General features: G+C 44.7%; 1 protein-coding gene across 1 annotated transcript in view; it reads left to right on the forward strand.

The window, feature by feature from the left end:
- The window catches only part of LOC138545458 (cytochrome P450 2J2-like), a 794,499-nt gene that overhangs the window by 194,382 nt on the left and 574,577 nt on the right, over positions 1 to 25,540 (forward strand). The window contains exon 2 of the mRNA XM_069642070.1: positions 7,549 to 7,711. Within this exon, the coding sequence (XP_069498171.1) occupies positions 7,549 to 7,711 (163 nt within the window). The remainder of the gene's footprint in view (positions 1 to 7,548; positions 7,712 to 25,540) is intronic.

Below are 25,540 nucleotides of genomic sequence, written 5' to 3' on the forward strand. Positions count from 1 at the left end.
GGATTTAACCAGAGTGGGGTATCCTGGACCAATAATGTAATTTCAAGGTGTACGCTCCATTTTGTACCCTGTGTTGTTTTGGTGCTGGAGTTGTGTTGAGATGTGTCATCTGTTAGGATGAGAGTTGGAATGATTTTGAGATGATTATTGTTATCATATCTTGCCTAAGAAACACCCAATTTCGGGGGGGGCAACCATTTTCCCTTTGGAAGCATCACAGTTTGACACATGTTTTAGTTGCTATCCTTGCAAAACATTCCTTCTCGAGCTTGTATGTCTTCTTATGCCATATTGTATGATTTTAGGCTAAGAAATACTATGTTGGGGGACACTATGCCATGACACAAATTCAGGACACACAGTTTCTGTTGCCTAGGACCTCCCTTTTGATTGTCCACTGACACCTCAAAGACACTCCCAACTGCAGTGTCACTTGGTTTTATATGGGATTATGGTAAACTGCAAAGGGACATGCACCATGAACTAGCATTTTGACAGAGCCCCTATTTGAAGCATGATCCACCCCTTAGATATTTTGGCGTAGATGTGCCCCTTGCCGCAAGCAAGGCAAACAATACGTAGCTCTTTCCTCTCAAAAATCTCATGTCTCCTGATGTGTTACAGATGATTGTTTGATGTGCAAAGGTTGTGTACATGATGTATACCTTTGTCAAAAGATGACTACACGCAGATGCGTTCATCACAAAGGTTCCTCTGGGGGTGTATAAGTCTTGAATTTATTACAACGTGTAGGACAGTTTGAGGTGCTGTATGAAACCTTTGGCTCTTCAGATGTTTTGTTATGGAAAGGATTTATTATGCCCTTGCTAGCATAATCAATGGTGAGGGATCCTGGGAATCCTAGACCAGTATATCTGGAGTACCGCTGATTGCAGACTCCTGGTTTAAGGAGATCTCAGTTGTGAAATAATTCACCATTACTGGATTCTAGACGTATATAAAAAAAGAAAAAAAACATGTTTAAAAATGTTTTTGGGATGTGTGTTTGTGTGTGTATGTATTTGGGACAAAGATGCAGTTTGTGGCCACTGCAAGCCACATAATGCATAACTTGGGGCAATGTTGCTATATATTATGATATGATATGTTATTTATAATGCGCTTAATACCCAGAGGTTTCTAAGCGCGGACCCGGGGATCGAACCTCTGGTGCTCCATGCCAACTTGCTTCCAAGGCGAGAACATTGCCCCTGAGCTATCCTCCCAAGATATTGAGCCACTCTGCAGGATTTTATTTAGGCACTAGAATGAAAGGTGTGAAGTGTGGGCATATTTTGTTGACAGACCTTTTTTGGGCACTAACAGCATGAACATGTGCTTAACAGAGGCAATGCCGACAAGTATTTATTCAAGACCAACCTAATTACTTTCTTTGGATAAAAAGCATGATATGGAAGGACATACCTCATTATCTGGTTTGGGCAGAAACTACTTGAAAGAGGGCAATGCCAGCATATATTGTTGAGAGGGACCACCTGATTTTTCTTTGGCGACAGCCGGCATCAACACCTGTTACAAAATGTTCCTGTTTACTGTGGAGTGTTTCATGTGTTGCCCTGCAGAACGGACTGCATATTCTACATTGTTTCCCAATTGTTCTGGGCCCTGACCGTTATGCAGTACTCTGAAGACTGCAACCCTGAGTAGCACTATAAACCAGACTGCATGGTCTGATTTATTTATATTGAATGTACCCCTCTCTCGCCCTCTTTCTCCCTCTCCCTCTCTCCCTCTCGTTTCCCCTTTATCTCTCTCTCTCGATCTCTCTCTTTCTGTGTCTAGGGTGTAGAAGCCCTTACCTTTTTGATTTTTATTGATAATTCTATCTCAGAAAGGATGGATGGCTAACCAGTCAACCTTTCATCAAACACCATATGAAAAGCACAGCGTCCCCCTGTGCCCTGTTGCATCAGTATCCTGATCTGCAGCACCTGCTCTTCTGTAGCACATATCAGGTTCAGAGGTCACAGGTGCCCTTTTGACAGCTGCAGTGATGGACACGTCACTGAAGTGCAATGACTACATTTAAACATGCACCTCTGTTCCCAAACTACATAATTCTAAGAAACCATCCTGGCCATGAACAGGCGATGTGTTTTCTTCCTAAACTGCTGTCTTGCTGCACCCACCAGGACAGGAGCTAGTGGGAGCTGCCTCTTTTCTGATCCATTGAGAAGGCAGATAACCCATCTCTCCAACAAGACCGCCCCTCAGCAGGAGCTGTCTGGGGAACAGGAACCAAAGGCACACCCTACACAAAAGGACTAGCCTCATACCAGGGTCTTGCATCCCAAAGGGTCTTTGATGCTATAGTTGGCGGCAGGGTTAGTGTAGACAGAGGGAGCTCAGCATAACTAGGAAAGGATTCCACCATCTTGTTTTCCTTCTCTACCTCTCTGTACCTACAAGTCGTAACAGAATATGCTATACACAATTGAATGCAAGTTCAGTAACCGTATTTATGTATATATATGTTAAACGGGGCAAGCATTACATTTCTGCCCACTAGCGTTATAAATCTTTGAACAAGATAAACATAATCTGTGAACAATTTAACTGCCTTAAAAAAGACCAGAGGTCGAAACACATTTTCGCAGGCACAAAGGCACAGTGTTTATTTATATTGAATATTGTTCAAACTATCATTAGTGTCCCCACATTGGATTTTTGTAATTTAATTGATATACATATAGCCGATAAGTGGCTTAATGATAGGGCAATCTAAAGATTTGCTACTGGGAATCTAAGGGTTTGGAACTCATTATATGATGGCAGGCCCAAAGGCAGTGTTTTTAAATATAGTTCAAAATATCATTTGTGTCCCCACGTCAGATTTATTAATTACACTGACACATATCAAAGGCCAATAAGTGGTTTAATCAAATGGGATTCCAAAGGTTTGCTACAGGGAATCTAAAGGTTTTCAACTGATTATATGAAAGCAAATTTCAAGCACTATAGTACACGTATTTCTCTCTAAAGTGTGACAGGACACGTTTCTTGTAGCTGATGTAGTATAATTTTTAATGGGATTCTGCATTGCAAAGAGTCAGCAAAGTTGAATCAGAATGAGACAATGTGGTCAGATTTCCTTGCAGCACCACCGTTCTGCCCTGTGAAAAATAGCCGGAAGACCAGTGAAAGAAAGCTTCCACCATTCACTTTAGAAATCACACGAACCTGAAAGATGGGATTTATGGAGGGAGGAACAAGATTAGGCCTCGGGCAACCTCCAGAGTGTGGCAATGGCGCCAGACTCACAGGGTCCCATCTGATTAAAGAGAGTCCTGCCAGATAGGAAAGAGGAAACAGATTCCAGTTAATGACTAACAATCTCCCAGAGAGCAGATAATACATACAGCAGTATAACCTGTTGGACCCTACTAAAAGCCACAGACTGACCCTGAACCATTGGCACCTACACTGTATAGCACACACGGCATTGCCCACTTACTTAATGACTGCTATACTGAGGCCATGTCTGGGGTGATACCTGATATGTTTTGAGTAAGTCAGAAAAATACTGGCAAAGCTGTGTACAGCCCTTCTGACCATCAGTCCTCAGCCTGCCATGCCATTATATTTCATGTGCAAAAAAGGCTTAACTCCACACCAAAAATGCAATTCCTGCCCCACTGATATGTCACATCCCCTCAGAGGCCCAATGAGGCCAAAAGATGTCTGGGTCTGCTTGTGGTCTCTTGCAGAAGGGATGTGATCTAGCAGTTTGGGCTGGACTACCCCTTTTGGGTTAGGACCAATCCTGATACGCGCATGGCATTACCCCTTCGTTAACGCATGGCAGGCCTCAAAATGGTCTGTCGGGTTGCCCAGGCAATGCTAGAGGTTATGATTCATTCAACTTTTCCAGCCATCACTCTGCATTGAAAATGGTGAATTAGGTCATGGAATGTGAGATGATGTTGATACTAAAGTGCGTCACACCATACACAAGATTTAACCGGAAATGGAAGGCTGTGAATGGAAAGAAGGATCACCAGGGTTCAGGTGCGGCTTCTTCAGAAGTGGGGGGACCTGACCTGCTACACACAATTAAGGGACAATCCCATCTGAGGAAGAATCAGTAGTGGGAGCCACGAATGACAAATTAGGCCACGGGCTAGGGTGACCAGACGTCCCGGTTTTGCCAGGACTGTCCGGGTATTTGTACCTCCGTCCCCGAGTCCTGAGCCTTTTTTAAGTTTAAAAACCCTGTCCTGCGATTTGGGGTTGGGTGGATAACATCCCGGTTTTTGGCCCAATGTCATGATTTTTCCATCGGTTTCCAACCGATCCGCAAATCCCAGACAGGTTTTTAAAACTTAATATTCTTGGGACCCCGGGCGCTCTCCTCACTCGATCAACATGACATGGGACAGGCCACCCACATAGAAGTAGGACTCGTTTCACTAGTCCCACTTATGTCAGTGGCCTGTCCCGGTTTTTTATTTTCAAAATCTGGTCACCCTACCACGGGCATGAGGCCACAGAAGAAACAACGGATACAGAAATTGGTGTCAGTAAGTAACACTCAATTCTTGACTAAAAGGGTTCCCCTTAATTTGGGCAGTAACATTGTAAACGAAAGAGGCGGATGTTCTAACGGGAATGATTCACCACTGGCTTCAAAACAGGAAATCATTTTAATAAATCAGAAATGTGCAAACATTCTCATTAATTAAGGGTATACTGTATATTTATCATGATCACCTTTCTTGTGTCTAATAATTTATGTTGGTTACTGCATACATTTCAGAGTTTACAGTTTAATCCAGATATCGAATTGTATTTATAACCTTCAAAACAAGAGAACATTTCTAGACGACGCATTGAGCATCTAGATAAAAATCAGCATCACGATGTGGGTCTGCGAGTTGACCCGCACGTTTCAGCATCAAATAATTACAGACCCTTTTTCAGGCCGAATTATAACGGGTATATAGTTCTTCAATTCACAGGCGCTGGAGTGATTCTGTAATTAGTGCAGTCAGACCTACAGATATAGCGTGTACAAGCCACTTTCACTAATTAAAACTAGGCAAATGTTACCAAAATCCAATAATGGCTCAATGATATGCACCTTGAATTATTATTATTATGGTATTTATTGAGCAAGTACCTAGCTTCGAGACCCAACGTAGCACTTTACACCAGTATACAACATTACAGATACACAATGGAGCGCTTTACAGAGGTATACAACAGTACAGATGCATAACGGAGTGCTTTTCAGAGGTAACAACAGTACAGATATACAGCAGGGGTAGGATACAGAGCGGCACAGAGGACGGGTACAGGAGTACAGGGTGGCCTGGAGGAGATGGGTGGAAGGCGTCTAGCAAGTCGTGGGGGGCGACGTGATGGCCTAGGTGTTGAAGAGGAGAGACTCTTTAAAGAGGTCGGTCTTAAGTTCCTCTCTGAATTGTAGAAGTGTGCGGTCCTTTCCTTTTTGCAGTGGCAGATTTCAAGTCTGCATGTGTCCTGGCTTCTGGTGGTGCGCTGTCCGCCGGAGATGCTGAGTTTCTCTGAGGTAGCTCGGTGACTTGAGGGTGACATCCTTATAAATGATGCAGCAAAACTTGAAGGTGATTAATGCGTGCAGTGGTAGCCAGTGAAGGTCGATGAGGGCTGTGGTTATGTGGTGGTATCTGAGTAGACCCTTGATGAGGCATGGGGCTGCGTGTAGGACACATCTCAGGGGCACAAGGGAGGACAACTGGATGACTTTGAGGAGTGCATTGCCCCCATTCAGATGGGATAGGACCAGTGTTTGAACAGTGGATCTAAAGCTGTCCGGGGGGAGGACCTGCTTGACTTTCTGCAGGAGGCAGAGCTGATACCAAGCTGTCTTAGTTTTCTTAGCTATGTGTGTCTTGAAGGAGAGGTGTTTGACGATGTGAAACCCGAGGGACTTAGCCCAGGAGCTGAGCTCGGTTGTGAAGCCTTTTGGATTCATGGTTGATAGCCAGATCTGTATGTCTGGGTATTCGGTGTTGTTGGTGAGGAGTAGGAATGCGTTCTTGGAAGGAAGTATGCACTGGATATCCAAGGCTGGATCAGCGAGAGGCAGATTTTTGAGTCTGTGGATGTCCTTGATGAAGTTGATCTTGAGTTATAGATGTGTATCGTCAGCGTATTGGTGAATGTGGATTTTTTGTGTGGCTAGGAAGGGCTCCCAGCGACTCCATGTATGGATTAAAGATCACTGGGAAGAGGGGGGAGCCATGCGGGACTCCACAGGTGACGGGTAGCATTGGCTATCTGGAGGAGTCCATCTGAACAAACTGCTGGTAGTTGGCAAGATAGTACTTGAACCAGCATAGGACAATGTCGCTGATACCCATGCGCCGATGTAGGGCGTCCCTGAATGCCTGGTGGTCTGCTATGTCGAAAGTGGCAGAGAGGTTGAGTAGAACCAGGAGTTAAGGCTGGCCGCCGTCAAGGATGTTGAGTGCGTCGTCAACCACCCGTATGGTTGCCATCTCCGGGCTGCATCTGATCCTGGATTGGTAGTTTAGGAGGAGATTATTGGTGTCGATGTGTTGCTCCAGTTGTGCGGCTACTGCTTTCTCAATGATCTTACCTAGTAAGGGAAGATGGGTGATGGGGCGATAGTTTCCTAGTTTGTCGGGATACAGAGTGCGTTTCTTTAGTAGAGGGGGGATTTGTCCTGTCTTTAGGAGCGATGGGACTGTGCCTTGAGTTATGGAGCTGTTGATGATCTTCAGGTAGGGAGAGCCTCTGCAGGTAGGGTCTTGAGGCTGAATGCTGGGAAAATGTAGTCTGTATACGATGTAGCTTTGAGGGCGGCCAGGGTTTCTACCGGGTCCTCTGAAGAGTGCATCTTCAATGTTGACTACGCATGAACTTATACGCGACAAAGGAAATGTTGGTTTTGAAACATCAGATAGATGCAGGCAATAACCAATGTCGATTTTGCGCAAGGGAGTGGAGTCGCTTAAACACCTGGGTGCCGAATGTGAAGATCTGGTAATTCAAAGAAGTCACTTTTTATACAAATATGCCCCGCTAAATGGTAATGTGAACGAATGGTGACAGAGTCTGCTATCAGGCAGGAATTTTAAGTTGAAATGCTCAGCAATTGACTACTTTGATAACATATTGGGATAATAGATATGCATGTATAGCAAGATGCTGTCAACTGTTTTTTTTTTTTAAATCAATGCTATATCTATATTATGCGGATATCTGTTTGAACTTCATTTTTGTGTTTTTCTGTGTTTTTATTTTCTTTTTTCTCTTTGAGATGTTTGGATATGATATGACAAAATGACATGACAAATGTAAAGTGAAGTTTGTTATAAACTAACATTTCTTTACAACAAAAAAAACCCTGAAGACAGCAAATACACTATAAGCTGCTATCACAGCCATGATGGAGAGAGATGGCTCTTAACGTATAGGCCATCATTTTCTGCACACCGACAGTACATGAGCCAACCCCTTCAACAATGGCAGCTAGCAGTAAACCATCAAGCCTAACCAAATGTCAACAATGTTTTTCAGTTTTCCGAAAAGTATGGCGACGTTTTCAGCCTGCAGCTTGGCAGTATGCCGTTTGTAGTTTTGAATGGCTTGCAAGCTATCAAAGAAGCGTTTGTTTACAAAGGTGACGTTTTTGCAGGGCGGCCACAAATTCCCATCATCTACGACATGTTCAAAGAATTTGGTAAGTTTTAATTTATCTATCCAATGATATCCAATGACTGCACCTATGTTAAGCTATGGTAATGGTTTATGTTGCAAACGATTTGAATGTTATCCTGTTTAGTCATGGTTGTAGCTTGGGCTTCAGGACAGTCAACTTATTCATAGTATGTTTCTTTGTACATCGCTAAAGCAATTTGTATTTAGTTTAGGACTTTGAAAGCAAATCAAAGGCCATCAGTAAATGTATACTTAGACTACCTTACATTAAAACCAAGATGATCATAAACCTCTTGCGATAGGTTTTGCTTATAACATTGTTTTTATCGTTGTTTTTACTCTAATATGTACATTAATTCCCTGCATTTTAATTCTCTCTTGCTAATGCATTTTATTGTTCAGGCAAAGTAATTGCAATGACTGATAAATATATATATCATTTATTTGTTTATTTTTTAAAATCTTGTCACAGATGGCACAATAATCACTCCAAATCCCAGAGGCATTTCCAGGGTTTTTATTTAAATATCAATGGGCCTTATGGCTGCCCTTCTCTCTCTTGTTTGAAGGCACTTCGTCCCTGTCCCAGACATCCTTAGCCCCAGGTTAGTGTATAGCAATTGCTTTATCCTCAGTGCACTAATCGCTAAATGAACTGAGATGTTCACATAAAGGCCCTTGGCCTTATCTCACTTAACTACCTCAGGGACTTCCTAACTTTACCTACTTTAACCAGTTGTTAGGTATCTAGAAGGATATGGGATTTGTGCCTTACAAAAGACCCTGATTGATTCAGTCCTTTCCTCTTACGCTCCCTCTCTCCTTTCTCTTTCTTCTTCTTTCTACTACACTCCTTCTCTCCCCCACCTGCCTCTACTATTCCTCCTCTGTCCCTATGATGTCCCTCGTAACTCTTTAGTCCTCGCCTCCACCTCCTTCTTACTACTCCTCCATCCGCACTACTATTCCCTCCCCCCTCTGCTTCTTTTTCCACATTACTACTCCCTCCTCCACTTTAATACTACTACTCCTCCCACCACACTACCACACCTTCCTCCAAACTACCATGCCTCTCTTCTTCCCTCCAAACTACCACTCCTTCCAAACGACCATGACCATGCCACTACACTCCTCCTCTACACTACTACTATCACTCCACCCACTTTTAACTCAAACACCTTCTTTCACTCACCCATTCACTTCACATTCATACCCTACCCTCCTTCTCCTAATCACACTTGACACACTTTCACGCACACTCACAATGCAGTACCACTTTCACTCACTAGCCAATATCTCACCATCTTCAGACATCGCTTCCATACGCTGCTGCACCTTCCTCCCTCCTGCTGGTCTTTTGGTCTTCCACCACATCCTCCTCTGACCTCACCCAATTAACGCACGCTTCCTGCAATCTTGTCATCCCCCTCCCCCTTGTTGAATTGGTTCGCTGCTGGCCTTGGCCAATCTGGCCCTGTCTTTCCCACCCATGAAGTGGTGATAACCAACAAAGTTACAAGTAGTGTGCTAAGCCACACCCATTTCCTCTGTGTGTGCTCGCCCCGAACAGTAATGGTGGCCCATGAAATTGAATGACCCTCATTGTGTTAGCGGGCCGGGTTCCTTGAGCCCCTAAAGTAAGTGTCTTGAGTTTGAGGGTTTGCATCCCTCGAGTAAGTCCCTGGTGGCCTAGGGCACTCAGTGGTGGCTATGTGTGCATGCTTCCATCACACAACAGCGTTGCCTGGTTTCTCTGTTTGCTGTGCTCCTCTATCTCCTCTGGTCTTTCTCTGCTGGTAAAGTGTCATGGAAGTATTGGGCACTTCCTGCTGGTGGCCGGGATGCCAATTTTCTGCTGATGGTGTGTGGCCCTTCACAGAGGCTTCCATTTTGATGTGCCTTGTTGTTTCCTTACTCTGATGGTTGATCACTAAAATAAAACACAAAAAGGCTGACAAGCATCTTGTCAAGGAAGTGTGGCATGAGGCAAAGCTGGACTGCTCAAAAACACACTGGCAGGACTTGGGTTCCTGACCCCTCTTGACAAGGCGTGTGTAATGGCTTACCATTGAGAGATCTAGAGCCAGTCCTACCCCTTAAGTGGACAGTGACAATTGAGAGGGCCCCAATTCCTGATATATTCCCTCCGGAGCTCATGCTGGTAATATCCCTGCATCTCGGTTGCTTTATTTTGCATTTCTAACTTATTGGGTATACATCTGAGTCTGATTACTGCATTTGCTGTCCCCTCCCTGCATCGGCCTGCATCAGTGTTTCCTGACCCTCCGCCCGCCTGCCTACCCGCCCTCCCTCCCATCCATTGGTCTGGGCCTGGATCATGTGTCCCTCCACACTACTTTAGAGCCTTTCACAGGGCAGCCAGCTAAGGGCAGCCCCTTTCCCGGTTTGCCCCTGTTAGCCCATGGAAGCCTGACAGGACACCCTACAGCAACACCAGGTATGGGTGCGGAGCAGAGTCACTACTGTTATCCAGCCAAACCATGCCACCTCCGCCCACTACCAGCCACCCCCTCCCTGTATTGATCCCAGTGCCCTCAAAATCTGAGACACTCCCATTTCTGTTTCGCTGAATCCAATGCTCCTAGTATTTCGGGGTACATTAGTATTTAGCCACAGTTCGTCACTATAATCACATGCACAATGCTGGCACCACCAACACTTTGATCCCTAGCATTCCCTCCCTGTTCTCCCCGTGCTCACCCAGGACAAGTGACACTGACAACCTACAGCAACTGGCAGGGTAAGTGTGGTGTAGGAGGGGAGTACAGACGTTACTTTACTCCAGTAAAAACCCACCACGCTTATTACCCACGATCATATATCTACATACATTTCCCCTAATTGTGTAAGTTAGCCATGCGTTGCATTTAGCCTAATTGTGTAAGTTAGCAATGTTTTGCCTTTAGCCTAACTGTGTAAATTAGCCATACTTTGCATTTAGAATAATTATGTAAGTTAGCCAGATATTGCAGTTAGGCTAATTTGTGTAAGATAGCCATATTTTGCATCTGGACTGTTGGTACAGGTTAGCTTTATCAGCACTGCTGCGTTATGAAATAGACATTGTGTAACTTCTGCATTGTGTTGGGATCTGCTATCTGCTGCATTTGAAATAGACAGTGTGTAACATTTGCACTGCATTGGGTACTGCTACCCGCTGTGCCCTACGATCGACTTACTATAACATTTGCATTGCGTTGGGCTCTGGTTCTGCTATGCTCTGACATAGGCAGTGTGCCATATTCACACTCTCCCAAATTCTGCCTCCATTAGTTAAATTCAGGTTTACACCCTCCTTGCTGTACGTCTGAACCTTGGGGTCACCCAACAAAGTATAGCTCTACAGTCTAGGTGAACTCACAACAACGCACATCCCAATCACTGAAACACAGAGACTCAAAGCCGAATGGACAGAATGAACATTGGGAAATATTCAGCTGTAAACTAAATCTGTTTAACTTTTTGAATCCAGGTGCTCTCCAAAAAAGGTTCACATTGTGATTGTCCTCGCATTTTAGGCCCTGTGTCACCTTTTAATCTAGGCGTTCTCCTAAAACTGTTCACACTTTGATTGTATTCACATTTTAGGACCTGTTTAACCTTTTGAATTTAGACAACCTCCAAAATTGTTCACACTGTGTTTGCCTTGCATTTTAGGTCCCGTTTCACCTTTTTAAACTAAGCGTTCTCCAAAAAAGGTTCACACCGTGATTGTCCCTGCATCTCAGGCCCTGTTCTCCTTTTGAACCCAGGTGTTTTCACCAAGCATTGCTCCCATTGTCATTGCCCTGTGCACCTCTAAATGTGGGTAAACAATAGTCACATTTGGATCATTTCTGATTTTTTTGGACCTGGGCACATTCTAATTCTAGGGGTTTTAAAAAAATACCCAGAATGTGATTGTCTCTGCATTTAGTCCACCTTTTAATTCTAGGTGTTTCTCAAAAATTGGCCACATTGTGATGGTGTCTGCACCTTAGGCTGTTCATATTGTGATTGTAGAACAATAGTTTCCTATTTAAGGAAACCGGCGTCCCCTGCACACTATCAACAAGAGGCTAAAAGCCTGTATAGAAGTTTTAATAGGTACAGTCAGTAGCCTAGTAGTTTTCACAGTTTTTAAATAAATTTCATTGCTTTGTTTAGCTCACAAAGTTATTCTTAAATCATCCAATTATTTCTTGACAACTTTTCTGTTTATCCAACAAACAGTAGTTTATTCATTTTATAACAACAAATCATAAATCACAATTTAATGTGGCCCAACGCGTTTCGAGTATCAATTTTCACTCTTCATCAGGGGCAATGTGTTCTGTATTCTTAACATTCAATACAATTTCTGTAGAAAAAAGTAATAAATTAATTATCTAATAATATGTATTCATGTTTATACTTTTGAACCAAAATAAGGTACTTCATTAGTTAGATAGGAGTACAAAAAATGGCATCATCGCATGTTTTCAACCAATAACATTAGTTTAAGAGATTTAGTCTTGTAACAAAGGATGAACTTATTCACCAAATGCCTGGGAGCCTATTGAGTTTGTAGACAATACCATCAATAGAATCGGAGTGTGATTGGTAACCTATTAAGAAAAAAAGTGGGGAATGGTGTAACAAGATCCTGTTCCTGTGCTATTTAGACACGTAAGAACTACAATGGTGACAAATGCCAAGCACCCGTGGTGATTTATGAAGTGTAGAATAAAACCTAGACTCACTTCACGATGTCATGTAGGACACCCCCAGTAGTCTTTTAAAGGCATCAGTGTGAACTGGTTGTAGTATTCTAAAAAAGAGAAATAGCATGGCTATATTATAAAGAAAAGGTCAAGCCGCCTAAGAAAAGGTAGCCTTAAAGGATACTTATAGTACAAGAAGGTGACTGCTGGTAAGAGGTAGAGTATGGGCATTCTCCATCCGCACCCGAATGCCGGATAAGAGTGGTATGTATATTTATAGTCGCGAGTGACGTCACCCGCGCATGCGCGTGATGACGTCACGTCGCGAGCTCCAAATCTGATTGGATTTAAGTGTAAACATGGTCGCGAGTGACGTCACCTGCGCGTGTTGCGTGATGACGTCGACGCGACCAACCTCACACGAAATAATCGTGTAGAGGGAATCATGGGAATTGAAGTTTGTTTTCCCATCGCACTGTATGTCAGACGGCAGCATCTGCTAGAACGCAGAATATGTTTTCCTACTGGGAGGCAAAAGGTGGTAGTCCGCCTCGTTTGTCTGTAGATGAATCTGTATATGTATGGACGCTCCCTAGATGCACTAAATGATCGTGTATGAGTGTTTCTGTGTATTACTCAAGGCTTGAAATAGTTGAAAAAAAGTGTTGAAAAGAAGTGTTATTGCACATAATAAATGTCACTGTGACCAGTTGGGAGAGTGGGCAATGTATGTCCACAACCTAACTAAGTGTTGTTAGTGAGATAGAATCAATATTCAACAAAATAATAATAATTTGGTGAGCAAGTAATAAAAAGAAGATAAGATATATCGTCTTAAATACAAAAGAGACTCCCATGCATTTTTCAAAAAATGGTATCAGAACACAAATAAAACTGTGTATCTAGATAAATCTGACCCATGAATGGGTGTACATTCTAAAAATCAAAGTATACACTTGTAATAATTTTATATGTCTATTATATTCCATTTGAACACAGAATTTGAAGAGTTTTCATCCTCTTTGGTAACAACGTGTAGTTGGACATGCTACAATTTAGGGAACTTATTGAAAATCAATTATATTAAAAAACTGTATGGTATTAAAAATCAGGGGTGGTCAAAGGAATCAACAAATAAGAGAAGAGGTACCATGGCTGTGTTTCCAGATAAGTATACAAGCTCACAAGAATGGACCCAAATAGTATTCCTCATTTAACCCTAAGGGGTACATGGCATCTAGTTTTTGTATCCAATACAACTCTCTTTGGGCTAAGATTTTTTGGAGATCACCTCCTCTTGAGAGTGGGTGGACCACTTCAAGAACTAGCATTCTCATTTGTGAAATGGTATGTTTTTCATCTCGATAATGTCTGTAGACCGGTGACTTCACGTTTTTTGTTCTTATGGAGGATTTGTGTTCTGTCCACCGTTCTTTTACTTTCCGGTTAGTTTTTCCAACATAATATTTTCCACAGGGACAACGAATTGCATAAATCACATTTTTGGTATCACATGTTGCGTAGTCTCTCAATTTTATTTATTTATTTTGCCTGTGTTGGGGTGTCTCACTTGATCTCCTTTTATGATATTATTACAATGTTGGCAGTGTAAACAGGCGAATGTACCTTTTGTATGAAACAGAGATTCCTTGAAAGAGGGTACCCAACAGAGACGGTGGAAAAAGCCATAGTCAGAACCAACTTACAAGAAAGACAAGACCTCCTCCAAGGGAATACAAAGAAGGAAAGCAAAAATCTAATACATACGTTAAAGTACTCAAGCCAAAGTTTCCAAGTCAAAAGGATCATCTACAAAAATTGGGATATCATACAGACAGATAATACTTTAAAAGAACTCTTTCCAGATCCCCCTATGATGGCATACAAACGGGGTAGAAACATCAGAGACCAACTGATTAAAGCAGAAAAACCAAAAAGAACAACACAGACCACTCGTACGAAGCAGAAAAAAGGTACATTCGCCTGTTTACACTGCCAACATTGTAATAATATCATAAAAGGAGATCAAGTGAGACACCCCAACACAGGCAAAAAAATAAATGAGAATGCTAGTTCTTGAAGTGGTCCACCCACTCTCAAGAGGAGGTGATCTCCAAAAAATCTTAGCCCAAAGAGAGTTGTATTGGATACAAAAACTAGATGCCATGTACCCCTTAGGGTTAAATGAGGAATACTATTTGGGTCCATTCTTGTGAGCTTGTATACTTATCTGGAAACACAGCCATGGTACCTCTTCTCTTATTTGTTGATTCCTTTGACCACCCCTGATTTTTAATACCATACAGTTTTTTAATATAATTGATTTTCAATAAGTTCCCTAAATTGTAGCATGTCCAACTACACGTTGTTACCAAAGAGGATGAAAACTCTTCAAATTCTGTGTTCACATGGAATATAATAGACATATAAAATTATTACAAGTGTATACTTTAATTTTTAGAATGTACACCCATTCATGGGTCAGATTCATCTAGATAGTTTTATTTGTGTTCTGATACCATTTTTTGAAAAATGCATGGGAGTCTCTTTTGTATTTAAGACGATTTATCTTATTTTGTTTTTATTACTTGCTCACCAAATTATTATTATTTTGTTGAATATTTATTCTATCTCACTAACAACACTTAGTTAGGTTGTGGACATACATTGCCCACTCTCCCACTGGTCACAGTGACATTTATTATGTGCAATAACACTTTTTTTCAACACTTTTTTTCAACTATTTCAAGCCTTGAGTAACACACAGAAACACTCATACATGATCATTTAGTGCATCTAGGGAGCGTCCATACATATACAGATTCATCAACAGACAAACGAGGCGGACTACCACCTTTTGCCTCCCAGTAGGAAAACATATTCTGCATTCTAGCAGATGCTGCCGTCTGACATACAGTACGATGGGAAAACAAACTTCAATTCCCATGATTCCCTCTACACGATTATTTCGTGTGAGGTTGGTCGCGTCGACGTCATCACGCAACACGCGCGGGTGACGTCACTCGCGACCATGTTTACACTTAAATCCAATCAGATTTGGAGCTCGCGACGTGACGTCATCACGCGCATGCGCAGGTGATGTCACTCGCGACTATAAATATACATACCACTCTTATCCGGCATTCGGGTGCGGATGGAGAATGCCCATACTCTACCTCTTACCAGCAGTCACCTTCTTGTACTGTAAGTATCCTTTAAGGCTACCTTTTCTTAGGCGGCTTGACCTTTTCTTTATAATATAGCCATGCTATTTCTCTTTTTTAGAATACTACAACCAGTTCACACTGATGCCTTTAAAAGACTACTGGGGGTGTCCTACATGACATCGTGAAGTGAGTCTAGGTTTTATTCTACACTTCATAAATCACCACGGGTGCTTGGCATTTGTCACCATTGTAGTTCTTACGTGTCTAAATAGCACAGGAACAGGATCTTGTTACACCATTCCCCACTTTTTGTCTTAATAGGTTACCAATCACACTCCGATTCTATTGATGGTATTGTCTACAAACTCAATAGGCTCCCAAGCATTTGGTGAATAAGTTCATCCTTTGTTACAAGACTATGTTATTGGTTGAAAACATGCGATGATGCCATTTTTTGTACTCCTATCTAACTAATGAAGTACCTTGTTTTGGTTCAAAAGTATAAACATGAATACATATTATTAGATAATGAATTTATTACTTTTTTCTACAGAAATTGTATTGAATGTTAAGAAAACAGAACACATTGACCCTGATGAAGAGTGAAAATTGATACTCGAAACGCGTTGGGCCACATTAAATTGTGATTTATGATTTGTTGTTATAAAATGAATAAACTACTGTTTGTTGGATAAACAGAAAAGTTGTCAAGAAATAATTGGATGATTTAAGAATAACTTTGTGAGCTAAACAAAGCAATGAAATTTATTTAAAAACTGTGAAAACTACTAGGCTACTGACTGTACCTATTAAAACTTCTATACAGGCTTTTAGCCTCTTGTTGATAGTGTGCAGGGGACGCGGGTTTCCTTAAATAGGAAACTATTGTTCCATGTATGTATTCCAGCCTAGATACCAAGGCTGAGCACCTCTCCCCTGCACCTCAAATTACTTATTATTCCTGATTTAACTACTTTGAATCATTACTATATACACTCAAAATATAGGTGTGCATGGTGATTATCACACTTCTTCATATTGTGATTGTGCCCACTTTTCAGGCTGTGTACACCTCTAAATCCCGGATCACATCGGTCATCCCCCCTTACCTCCTCCTCCACCTTATGCTCCAAACCTACTTCTCCACCATGCCAAATAACTCAAAGGCCAACGGGTTCTCTGGAGTATCAGAAACCACAAGTTCTGCCCTCCTCCATGCCTTCCTCCTTGTCTTCTCCCCCCACCATAGCGCACCTCAGTCAGCCCCCAACACTCCTCTCCCCTTCTCCCACCCAACTGCCCCGTTCTCTCACCCCCCTCCTCCCTGATCCCCCTTCCCATTCCTCCATCCCTCTGCACCATCCCAAACTTGTCCAAACCCTCTTCCTCTCCACTGGTAACTCAACTAGCACCTTTCCCTACCCGCAGCATCTCCTACCACAAGCCCATTTCCCCCCCGTCCTTAGGACTCTGCCCTCCAAACCCTCTCTCTTGCATCCTCATCAACGCTAGATCAGTTGCCAGAAACAAACACATGATCTTCGACCTTATCGCCGACGAAAATCCAGGCATCCTCTTCATCACCGAAACCTGGTTATCTGACGACATCCCCTCCTCGGCACAGGAGGCCTTCCCCCCAAGCTACTCCCTGATCATACACAATAGACCCAGCAGAGCTGGTGGAATAGCCATCCTCCACAAACAACACCTCACTCCCTCAGATATCGAGAAACAACGCTGCAGTGATGACTGTGACTCCCTGCAAGTCAAATTCCAAATGTCACCCACTTTCTCCCTCAGCTTCCTCCTCCTATACAGACCTCCGGCTATAACAGAACTTTTGCAGACTCTCTGAGTGACTCTGTAGCGGCCATCATGATCTCTTATCCCACGCTTACCCTTCTACGTGATCTGAACATCTGGTTCGACACCCTCTCCAAACCGATGCCCCCGTCTCTTCATTGACAACTTGGAAGCCCTCAATATCTTCCAACTCATATCAGGCCCCACACACATTGCTGGACACACCATAGACGTAGTGTTCAGTTCATCCAACCTGATCTTTTCCCCACTCACCGGCCCCCTCATCTGGACTGATCACTTCGCTATCCTTTTCTGAGCTCAGACACCTGCCCCCAAATCCTGCCCACCCCACCGACTCCACTACGATCCCGCTCCGAAAGAAGGTAATTATCTCAACAGATTTATTCTCCTCCCTTCTCTCCTCCCTTCCCAATCTCCTCCTCCTATGAGGTACCCATTCCCCAGACCATTTTGACCAATGGCTCTCAGATGCTCTTTCCCCCCTAACCTCCACAAGACCCCCCCCCACAGGTCCCTCCCCCAGGTTGATCAGCCCATTCTTCAAATCCCTCAAAACCCTCAACCATCACCTGGAAGGCCTTTGGCGGACCAACTCTACTGCCCAAAACAAAGCCACGCTTGCTAGACAGACGAGAGCATACAGATTAGAAATCAGAAAAGCCAAACAAGCTGTCTACAGCTCCTGCATCGACAATGCAACCAGCCCCTGCAAAGGATTCCACAAGATTATCACTGAGTTTAAGACCCCCTCTACACTCCCGTATCTCAAGCACTGTGCAACACCCTGCCTGACCACTACTTCAACATAGCAGTTGAAAGGAACCTCGCTATCAGCGCTAAGCTATCACCCTCTTTACCCCCTCTCCCGCCCACCCCTTCTCCATTGCCACCGACACACACCCTCATATCGGCAATCTCCCACCATGAGTTCCGAAGGCTTCTCTCTAATAGCCGCTCCTCAGAAGCCCCGGGAGACCCTTGCCCCCCTGGCCCTCCTCAAAAGCATTCTTTCCTCCACCTGCTCAGGCACCCTCGCCAGATCTATAATCAACCACTCATTAATAGCTGGGATCTTCCCGGCAGCATACAAAACCTCTCACGTCAAACCGCTACTGAAAAAGCCCTTTCTTGATCCCCTCTTCCCCTCCAACTATTGCCACATTTCTAACAATCACTTCGTAGCCAAACGGATAGATCGCACAGCCTATTCCCAGCTCAGCCTCTTTGCAAAATACCACAGCCTTCTTGAACCTTCCCAGTCTGGCTTCAGACCCCTCCAGGGAACTGAATACTCCCTTGTCTCAATCTGGAACAATCTGATAAGAGCAGCAGACTGTGCCACACGTATCCTCCTCCACCTCTCGGCAGCCTTCGTCACGATCAACCACTCCATCGCAATTTAAAATTGCATTGTGAAAGTATTTAAAATTGCGTTGTGAAAGTATTTAGAATTGCATTGTGAAACCTAGGCCTTTTCCCCACTATTTAGGACTCTCAAACTTAGGTGTGTTTTTTTCCTGTTTTTAAAATTGCATTGTGAAAGCAGTGCCGCTCTGTGGCTGTGCCTCCTAGCAAAGCACTTGTCTAGTGAAACTTTCTACCACTATCTAAGTGCCTGTCGTCCTGTCCAATTGTCTACTTGTCTCATCTCCCTCTGTCTCATCTGCTTGTACCCTGCCCTGTGTCATTCCCTGGTGTCCTCCCCTACTCCTTCCCACTCCCCTCCTCTTCTCTCCTCTCACCACCTACTCTATGGTGCTCTTTGTCTCTCCTATCTTTTCTAACCACTTCTCTATCGACTATCCTGCTCTCTTCACTAAATCTGGTAGGAAGAAGTTTAAAAAGGACATCCTCGTCTCCAACCCAGGCCTCCCTATCGCTGACACCTATACCAGTGCCACCTCCAGGCAAACTTTCACCGACATCCTCTTTGTTGTTCCATCGCCAGACTTATGGACTCTACATATGGTCTCTGTGCTCTCTCCATTCTCTTCCTCTCCCATTAATGGTGGTACCTGGTGGGAGGCCCTCCTTCCACTCCTCTAAGGTCATCATTAATGTTTACTGGATTGGTACCGTCTTGGTCCAAGGCCCTCAAACCAACCTTCTCCTCTTTGATAGACGCTTTCCCGCACCTCTTCTATTTCCTCTCTTCCCCTGCTGTCCCCTCTCCTCCCTCTACGATTCCTTGCCTCCCCTGCTGTCTCCTCCTTGCCTATCTTGCCTCGCCTCATTTCTCTTCTGCCAAGCCTCAGGCTGCTCCGACACCTCTGCAGGGTGTATCTCTGATTTGTACCCCTACCCGGAAGTCTTTCAAGGATGGCAACCTTCTCCATATTGCCACTCTAAACTCTTGCTCAGCTGTCAAACACTCCTTTGACATCTGCCGACTCCTGGAGGAACTTGACCTTGATGTCCTCGGTCTTACTGAGACATTGTTCATGGCCAGCTCTGTCACAAGCTTTGACATTCTCCTCCCTAATGGCTACAAGATCCTCTCTGTGCCCAGATCCAACCGTTCTGGTGGGGGTGTAATCATGATCTTCCCTGAGTGGATTCCTGCCTCAGTCATTCCTACGCAGACCTACTCCTCTTTCGAATGCCTCGCCTGCAGGCTCTCTCTCTCCTGGCCATTCCCTCACTGTGGCTACTATCTATCGGCCACCTGGTCAGATCTCCTCCTTCCTCGCTGAGTGGGCGGACCTCTTCTCTTCCCTGCTGGTCTCAACCACTCAACTCCTCCTTCTTGGAGACTTCAACATCCACCTGGATGCTTCCTGTCCTTCCACTGGACTCCTTCATGACCTATACGACTCTCTCTCTCTCTATCTCTATCTCTATCTCTATCTCTATCTCTATCTCTATCTCTATCTCTATCTCTATCTCTATCTCTATCTCTATCTCTATCTCTATCTCTATCTCTCTCTCTCTCTCTCTCTATCTCTCTATTCTCCCCTCTGGCCCGACTCACTCTGCAGGGCACACTCTGGATGTTCTGATCCCTTCAGACCTTCCTATCCCTCTCACCACTCCTCTCTCCTAGAGTTATCACTTCCTCCTTTCTTCCCATCTCACCCTCTCTACCCCTCAGGCCAAGCCAACTCCATCACTGCCACCCATCTTCTCGGTTATCCGACCCATGAAGCGTGTGTCAGTTGAGGATTTCGCCGCCACTTTCTCACCTCCCTCCCCATTTGGCTGACTAATACCCTGACACAGCCCTTTCCATGCTCCACTCTGCTATATCTGATACTCTCAATGTTCTTGCCCCTGTCATGAGGATCCGCTTGAAGCCCAAAGCCAAGTGCAACTCCTGGTATGACTCAGACCTCGTCACTCTCAAACGCAAGTGCAGAGTGGCTGAGAGGAATTGGCATGCTCCTGATTCATCTTCTGACAAACTGGCCTGCCTCCTGCTCCCAAGGCAATACCAGCTCTCTACCCCTCCGGCCAAGCCAACTCCAGCAGTGCCACCTACCTTCTCGGTTATCCGACCCCTGAAGCTTATGTCAGTTGAGGCTTTCGCCGCCACCTTATCACCCCCTACTCCTCCTCTGGCAGACTCACATCCTGACACAGCCCTTTCCATGCTCCACTCTGCTATATTTGATACTCTCAATGTTCTTGCCCCTGTCATGAGGATCCACTTGAAACCCAAAGCCAAGTGCAAGTCTTGGTACGACTCAGACCTCGCCACCCTTAAACGCAAGTGCAGGGTGGCTGAAAGGAAATGGCATGCTTCCTGTACATCCTCTGACAAACTGGCCTGCCACCTGCTCCAAAGGCAATACCGGCTCTCTATCCACACCAAGAAGAGAGCCCACATCAAAGCCCACATCTCCGCGGCATTTAACTACTTGGCCGAACTCTTTAAAATCTGCAAGGAGCTGGCCAATCCTGCTGCAGTCTCTACCTCTCCTGTCCCCTCACAGGCCCTCTGCACGGCCCTGGCATTTCATTTCATCTCTAAAACTCAGGACATCCTGTCCTCTCTATCTTACTCTCCCCCTCCTCCCTCTCCCCATCCTCCCTCTACTCCCTGCTCTTCCTCTGGCCCTTCTTCGGCCAACTATCCTCCCTCCTTCTCTGCCTTTGCCCTGTTCTCCCCAGACAAGGTTTCTAGACAAGTCCGATCTATGAAAGTCTTGTCGAAATAGGTTCACCCCTGTTCCTCCAAAACCATCAAAGACTACATTGACACCCTGGCTCCTGCTCTGGCTGACTTAAGCAACGACTCCTTCGCCACTGGAGTCTTCCCCTCCCTCTTGAAGCACTCCCTTGTGCACCCTCTTCTTAAGAAACCATCTGCCAACCTTTCCTGCCCGGCCAATTATCGCCCAATCTCCATCACTCCTTTCCTGGGCAAACTCCTAGAAAAGCTGGCCATCTCCCAGCTTAGTTTTCACACTGAACCTGTTGGTTGTCTCCATGACCATCAGTCTGGCTTCAGAGCTACCCTAACCAAAGGCGTGACATAGGGTCACCAGGTTTTTAGTGGAGCTTGAAGACTGCTAGCTCAATAGACAAAAAACACCTGAAGATGTAGAAATGGCAAAACAGGGTTTTTTAATTTACACTAACAGAGAACAAAACAATTTTACAAACTGCGCCGTAGCGCTGAAGATATGCATAATTGAGCACATTAGGGTCTGCATATTTGTGGGTTAGTAAGCAGAGTGACAAACAGTGTTTACTGCATGTATTGTTTTAAATGACAATACATTTAACATTGTCGACACACAATTTTGTGTTTCTGGTTCGGTGTAAGTAACTGGTGGCTGTGACTGTAAAAATGGGACAGCGCTGCTACACCAGGTACCGAACGGTCTTCAGGACAGTTTGATCGAGTCGTGTCGATATTAAGGTCTGTTCACCTGTTGGATGACAGGGGACTGGGTTTGTTCAGTGAAAGTGGTGTCTGGGAGAGTTAAAAACTGCAAAAACGGGGGACCTACCATGTACCAGTAAATAGGCGCCTTGGTCGAGTTCTTTGTGGTCCAGCGTGTTGGACTGGAAGGCTGTCTGCAAGTGTCAGAGGCCTGGAGCTAAATGAGTAAAAGAATTGATTTAAGAAGAGTGGCTGGTGGCCACCATGATAGTTTTTTAAATTCTAAGTTGTGACGTTGTGGTGGGACAACAGTGCTGAGGTTGAAAGTGATATCTATGCGACTGGAGGTCCTGGCATTATGCCGGATGGAATATCAATGAGCTGGCCGTGGGGTGACCATTGATATGATGGTTGGTGGTGGGAGCTATACAAGTGCACATGGGTCAGTCCACCCAGCAATTTAGAATTTTTTTATATATTTTTGGTGGTGACTGATACCTAGATTCGCAAAATGGTAAATGGGCTAGTGTGCAAATTATTTTTCTCGTGGTCCCCAGCTGCATTAATTCCAGGGATATCACGGCGAGTGAGCCGTGCAAGTGATTTTCTAAAAAATCGGCAATTGTGCTACAACAGACTAAGTGGCCATGATCCCGTGAGCTACAGCACAACAAGAGATCTTAGTCCTGTGTGGGATGAGTGTAGAGAGATTACCTGATTCCCAGGAGGCGGAGTGGCGGACGATGGCAAATGCTCTTCCTCGGAGTGAGTGACGAGCTGTGTCACTGTTGGGAGCTGCTGCGCATGTATTGTGAATAAGTAGGCTTACTTTCGGTCAATGCGCGCATGTCGTGAAAACGGGTGCTCTGCGCATGTCGGAGGGGAGCAGTGTCCTTTCTCGGGACGAATTGAAGCGAGTCACGCCATTGGGTAGAAACGTCTTAACAAGGACTGAAAGCATTTTGTGGTCCTGGCAATGAGAAACTTTAGGAGTGCATCGTAAAAAAGTCGTGTTAAGCATTGGGAATGCAACTGCTTGTTGGATTGCTTAATCATAATGATGCATAAAAGGACAACATAAATGGAAGCACTTACGACTAGTGACTCTGATTTAGGGCAAATTAACTTAATGGTTTCAGCAACAAAAAAACATACCCACTGTATGTTGTGGGTACACCCTGTGGGTGGGATCTGGGTGAATGGAGTGTGTGACGTGTGTGACGAATACGCATTCTGTGTTGTGGATGTCTAGTATCTGGTGTTTGACACAATGAGTGAGACAGCCCTGCCCGAAACTGGTATGAATGCAGCGTGGATTGTTGAATGGCTAGGTACTTGTCCCAGTACACATACATTGTTGTGAGTGTCTGGAGGGAAGTGAATGGCCTGAATGCACTATGCACTATGCACCTGATTGGATGCCTGCCTGCATGAATGCCCTTCTGACCTGGTTGCCTGAGTGTGACCCAGCAGAATGAATGGGAGATCAAGTAGTATATCTGGGGGTCTCGGCACCATCAAACTTTTCATCGTCAATGCCAAGTTCTTCTTCTTGGACGCCTCTTGACGATCCGTGGCTCCTGCTTTAAACGGAGCCACTCAAGAAGGATCCATCAATGCCTCATCGAAGAACACTGCTCTACTAGGTACGTTGGATGGGTAGGAACCTTACAGAAGGAAATGAGACTTATAGAACAATATATGGACTGGGCTTGTGATATATCTTTAATTTACAGGTTGCCCAGGTGGGGGAACCTCCACACAGAATTGTGCCTAGTTGGTAGGGGTCAATATTCTGCCCATTGTTCTAACTAACTACCTTCCTCCTATATCTATTGTTGGTTACATTTATTCCTTGATCTGTGTGACATTTGACCAGAGTATAGTTGATGCAATTTAATGAGATCTGATAGTAACTGTGGTACCACTTTAGAACTGTATATATTTCCCATTGTAGATTTTCTGAGCACAAAGTGAGTTATTGTGATAGTGTACATAACCTTGAACTTAATTATATAAAGACTGTGTTTTAACTAATACAGGGTGTGAACATTCCTTTGTGGGGGCTTGGGGACTACACTGTACTTAAGAACCAGCCTGCATCACCTCCTGAGAAGCTAGGCCTTGATTGCTCGTCCATTGCTACCGTAATAGAGAATCTTGGCTGGGGTCCTCTGTGCCTCTCCTCTACCATATAGAGAGCAGAAGTACAGACCCCCCCCTCCAGTCTTTACACCTCCTTCCTCTCTGATCGACCCTCCCAGGTCCAACTTGGGTCCTTCCTCTCCTCTTTCTCTATATCTACCTGTGGTGTTCCCCAGGGGTCTAACCTCTCTCCCTGGCTGTTCAACCAATACCTGGCACTTCTTGACCACTGCATTGCTGCATTGATGACACTCAAAATGTTCAGGCTCCCTTCCGCCACGTCTTCTCCCTCTAATCTCTGACTGTCCGCCATCCAGGAGTGGTGTGCCGCCAATGATCTCTGCTTTAATGCCAGTAAGACCGAGATTGTCCTCATCGGCACACCTGCTGCCTCCTTTCCTGTCCCTCTCTGGTCGGCCTCTCTTGGCCCTCTTCCTGCTCCCACCTGTGAGGCTAAAAACCTCTGGGTCATCTTCGACTCTACACTTTCCTTACCTCCTCACATTTCTGACGTGTCTAAGAAGTCACACTACCGGCTTCACCTCCTCAGAGGCATTCTTCCTTTCTTCTCTTTCCCTCAGTAGCTCAGTGTCTCCAGAGCTCTTGTTCTCTCTAGGCTGGACTACTGCAACAGCCTCTTTCTAAATCTTCCTGCCTCCACTCTCCCCCCTCTGCAACTCATCAAAAACAGGACTGCAAGACTTGTCCTTGGCCTAAAGCCCAGGATCGTATCTCTCCGGGACTGAAATCTCTTCACTGGCTCCCAGTGGCGGCAAGGATTAAGTAAAAAACCCTCTGCATTGTACACAAGGCCTTCTGGGGCCTGGGACCTCAATACCTTGAACTCTCTCTTCCTAAATATCATCCCTCTCGAGCTCTTCGCTCATCTGCCTCCAACTCCCTCAGGGTCAGTCTCTTCTCCAAGCAGCGAGCTGGTGGTAGATCTTATTCTTCTGCTGGGGCCTCTGTGCCTGTCTGAAACTTGAGGAGAACCATCTCCGGTTCCAGAAGTACCACAAGACCTTCCTCTTTGCTTCTTCTTTCTCTCCTCCTCTCCCCTGCTAATCTCCTGGCTGAATCTGAAACGGCACTGGTTATCTGGCTACCCTCTGATCTCGGGCCCAGATCCCCTCCCTTCCAGTTGCACACCTGCACTGCCCCCTGGCTACCCTTGCACTTGGGGG

This window comes from Ambystoma mexicanum, chromosome 1q, assembly GCF_040938575.1.
Source record: "Ambystoma mexicanum isolate Mex_15411 chromosome 1q, UKY_AmexF1_1, whole genome shotgun sequence".
NCBI lineage: Eukaryota > Metazoa > Chordata > Amphibia > Caudata > Ambystomatidae > Ambystoma > Ambystoma mexicanum.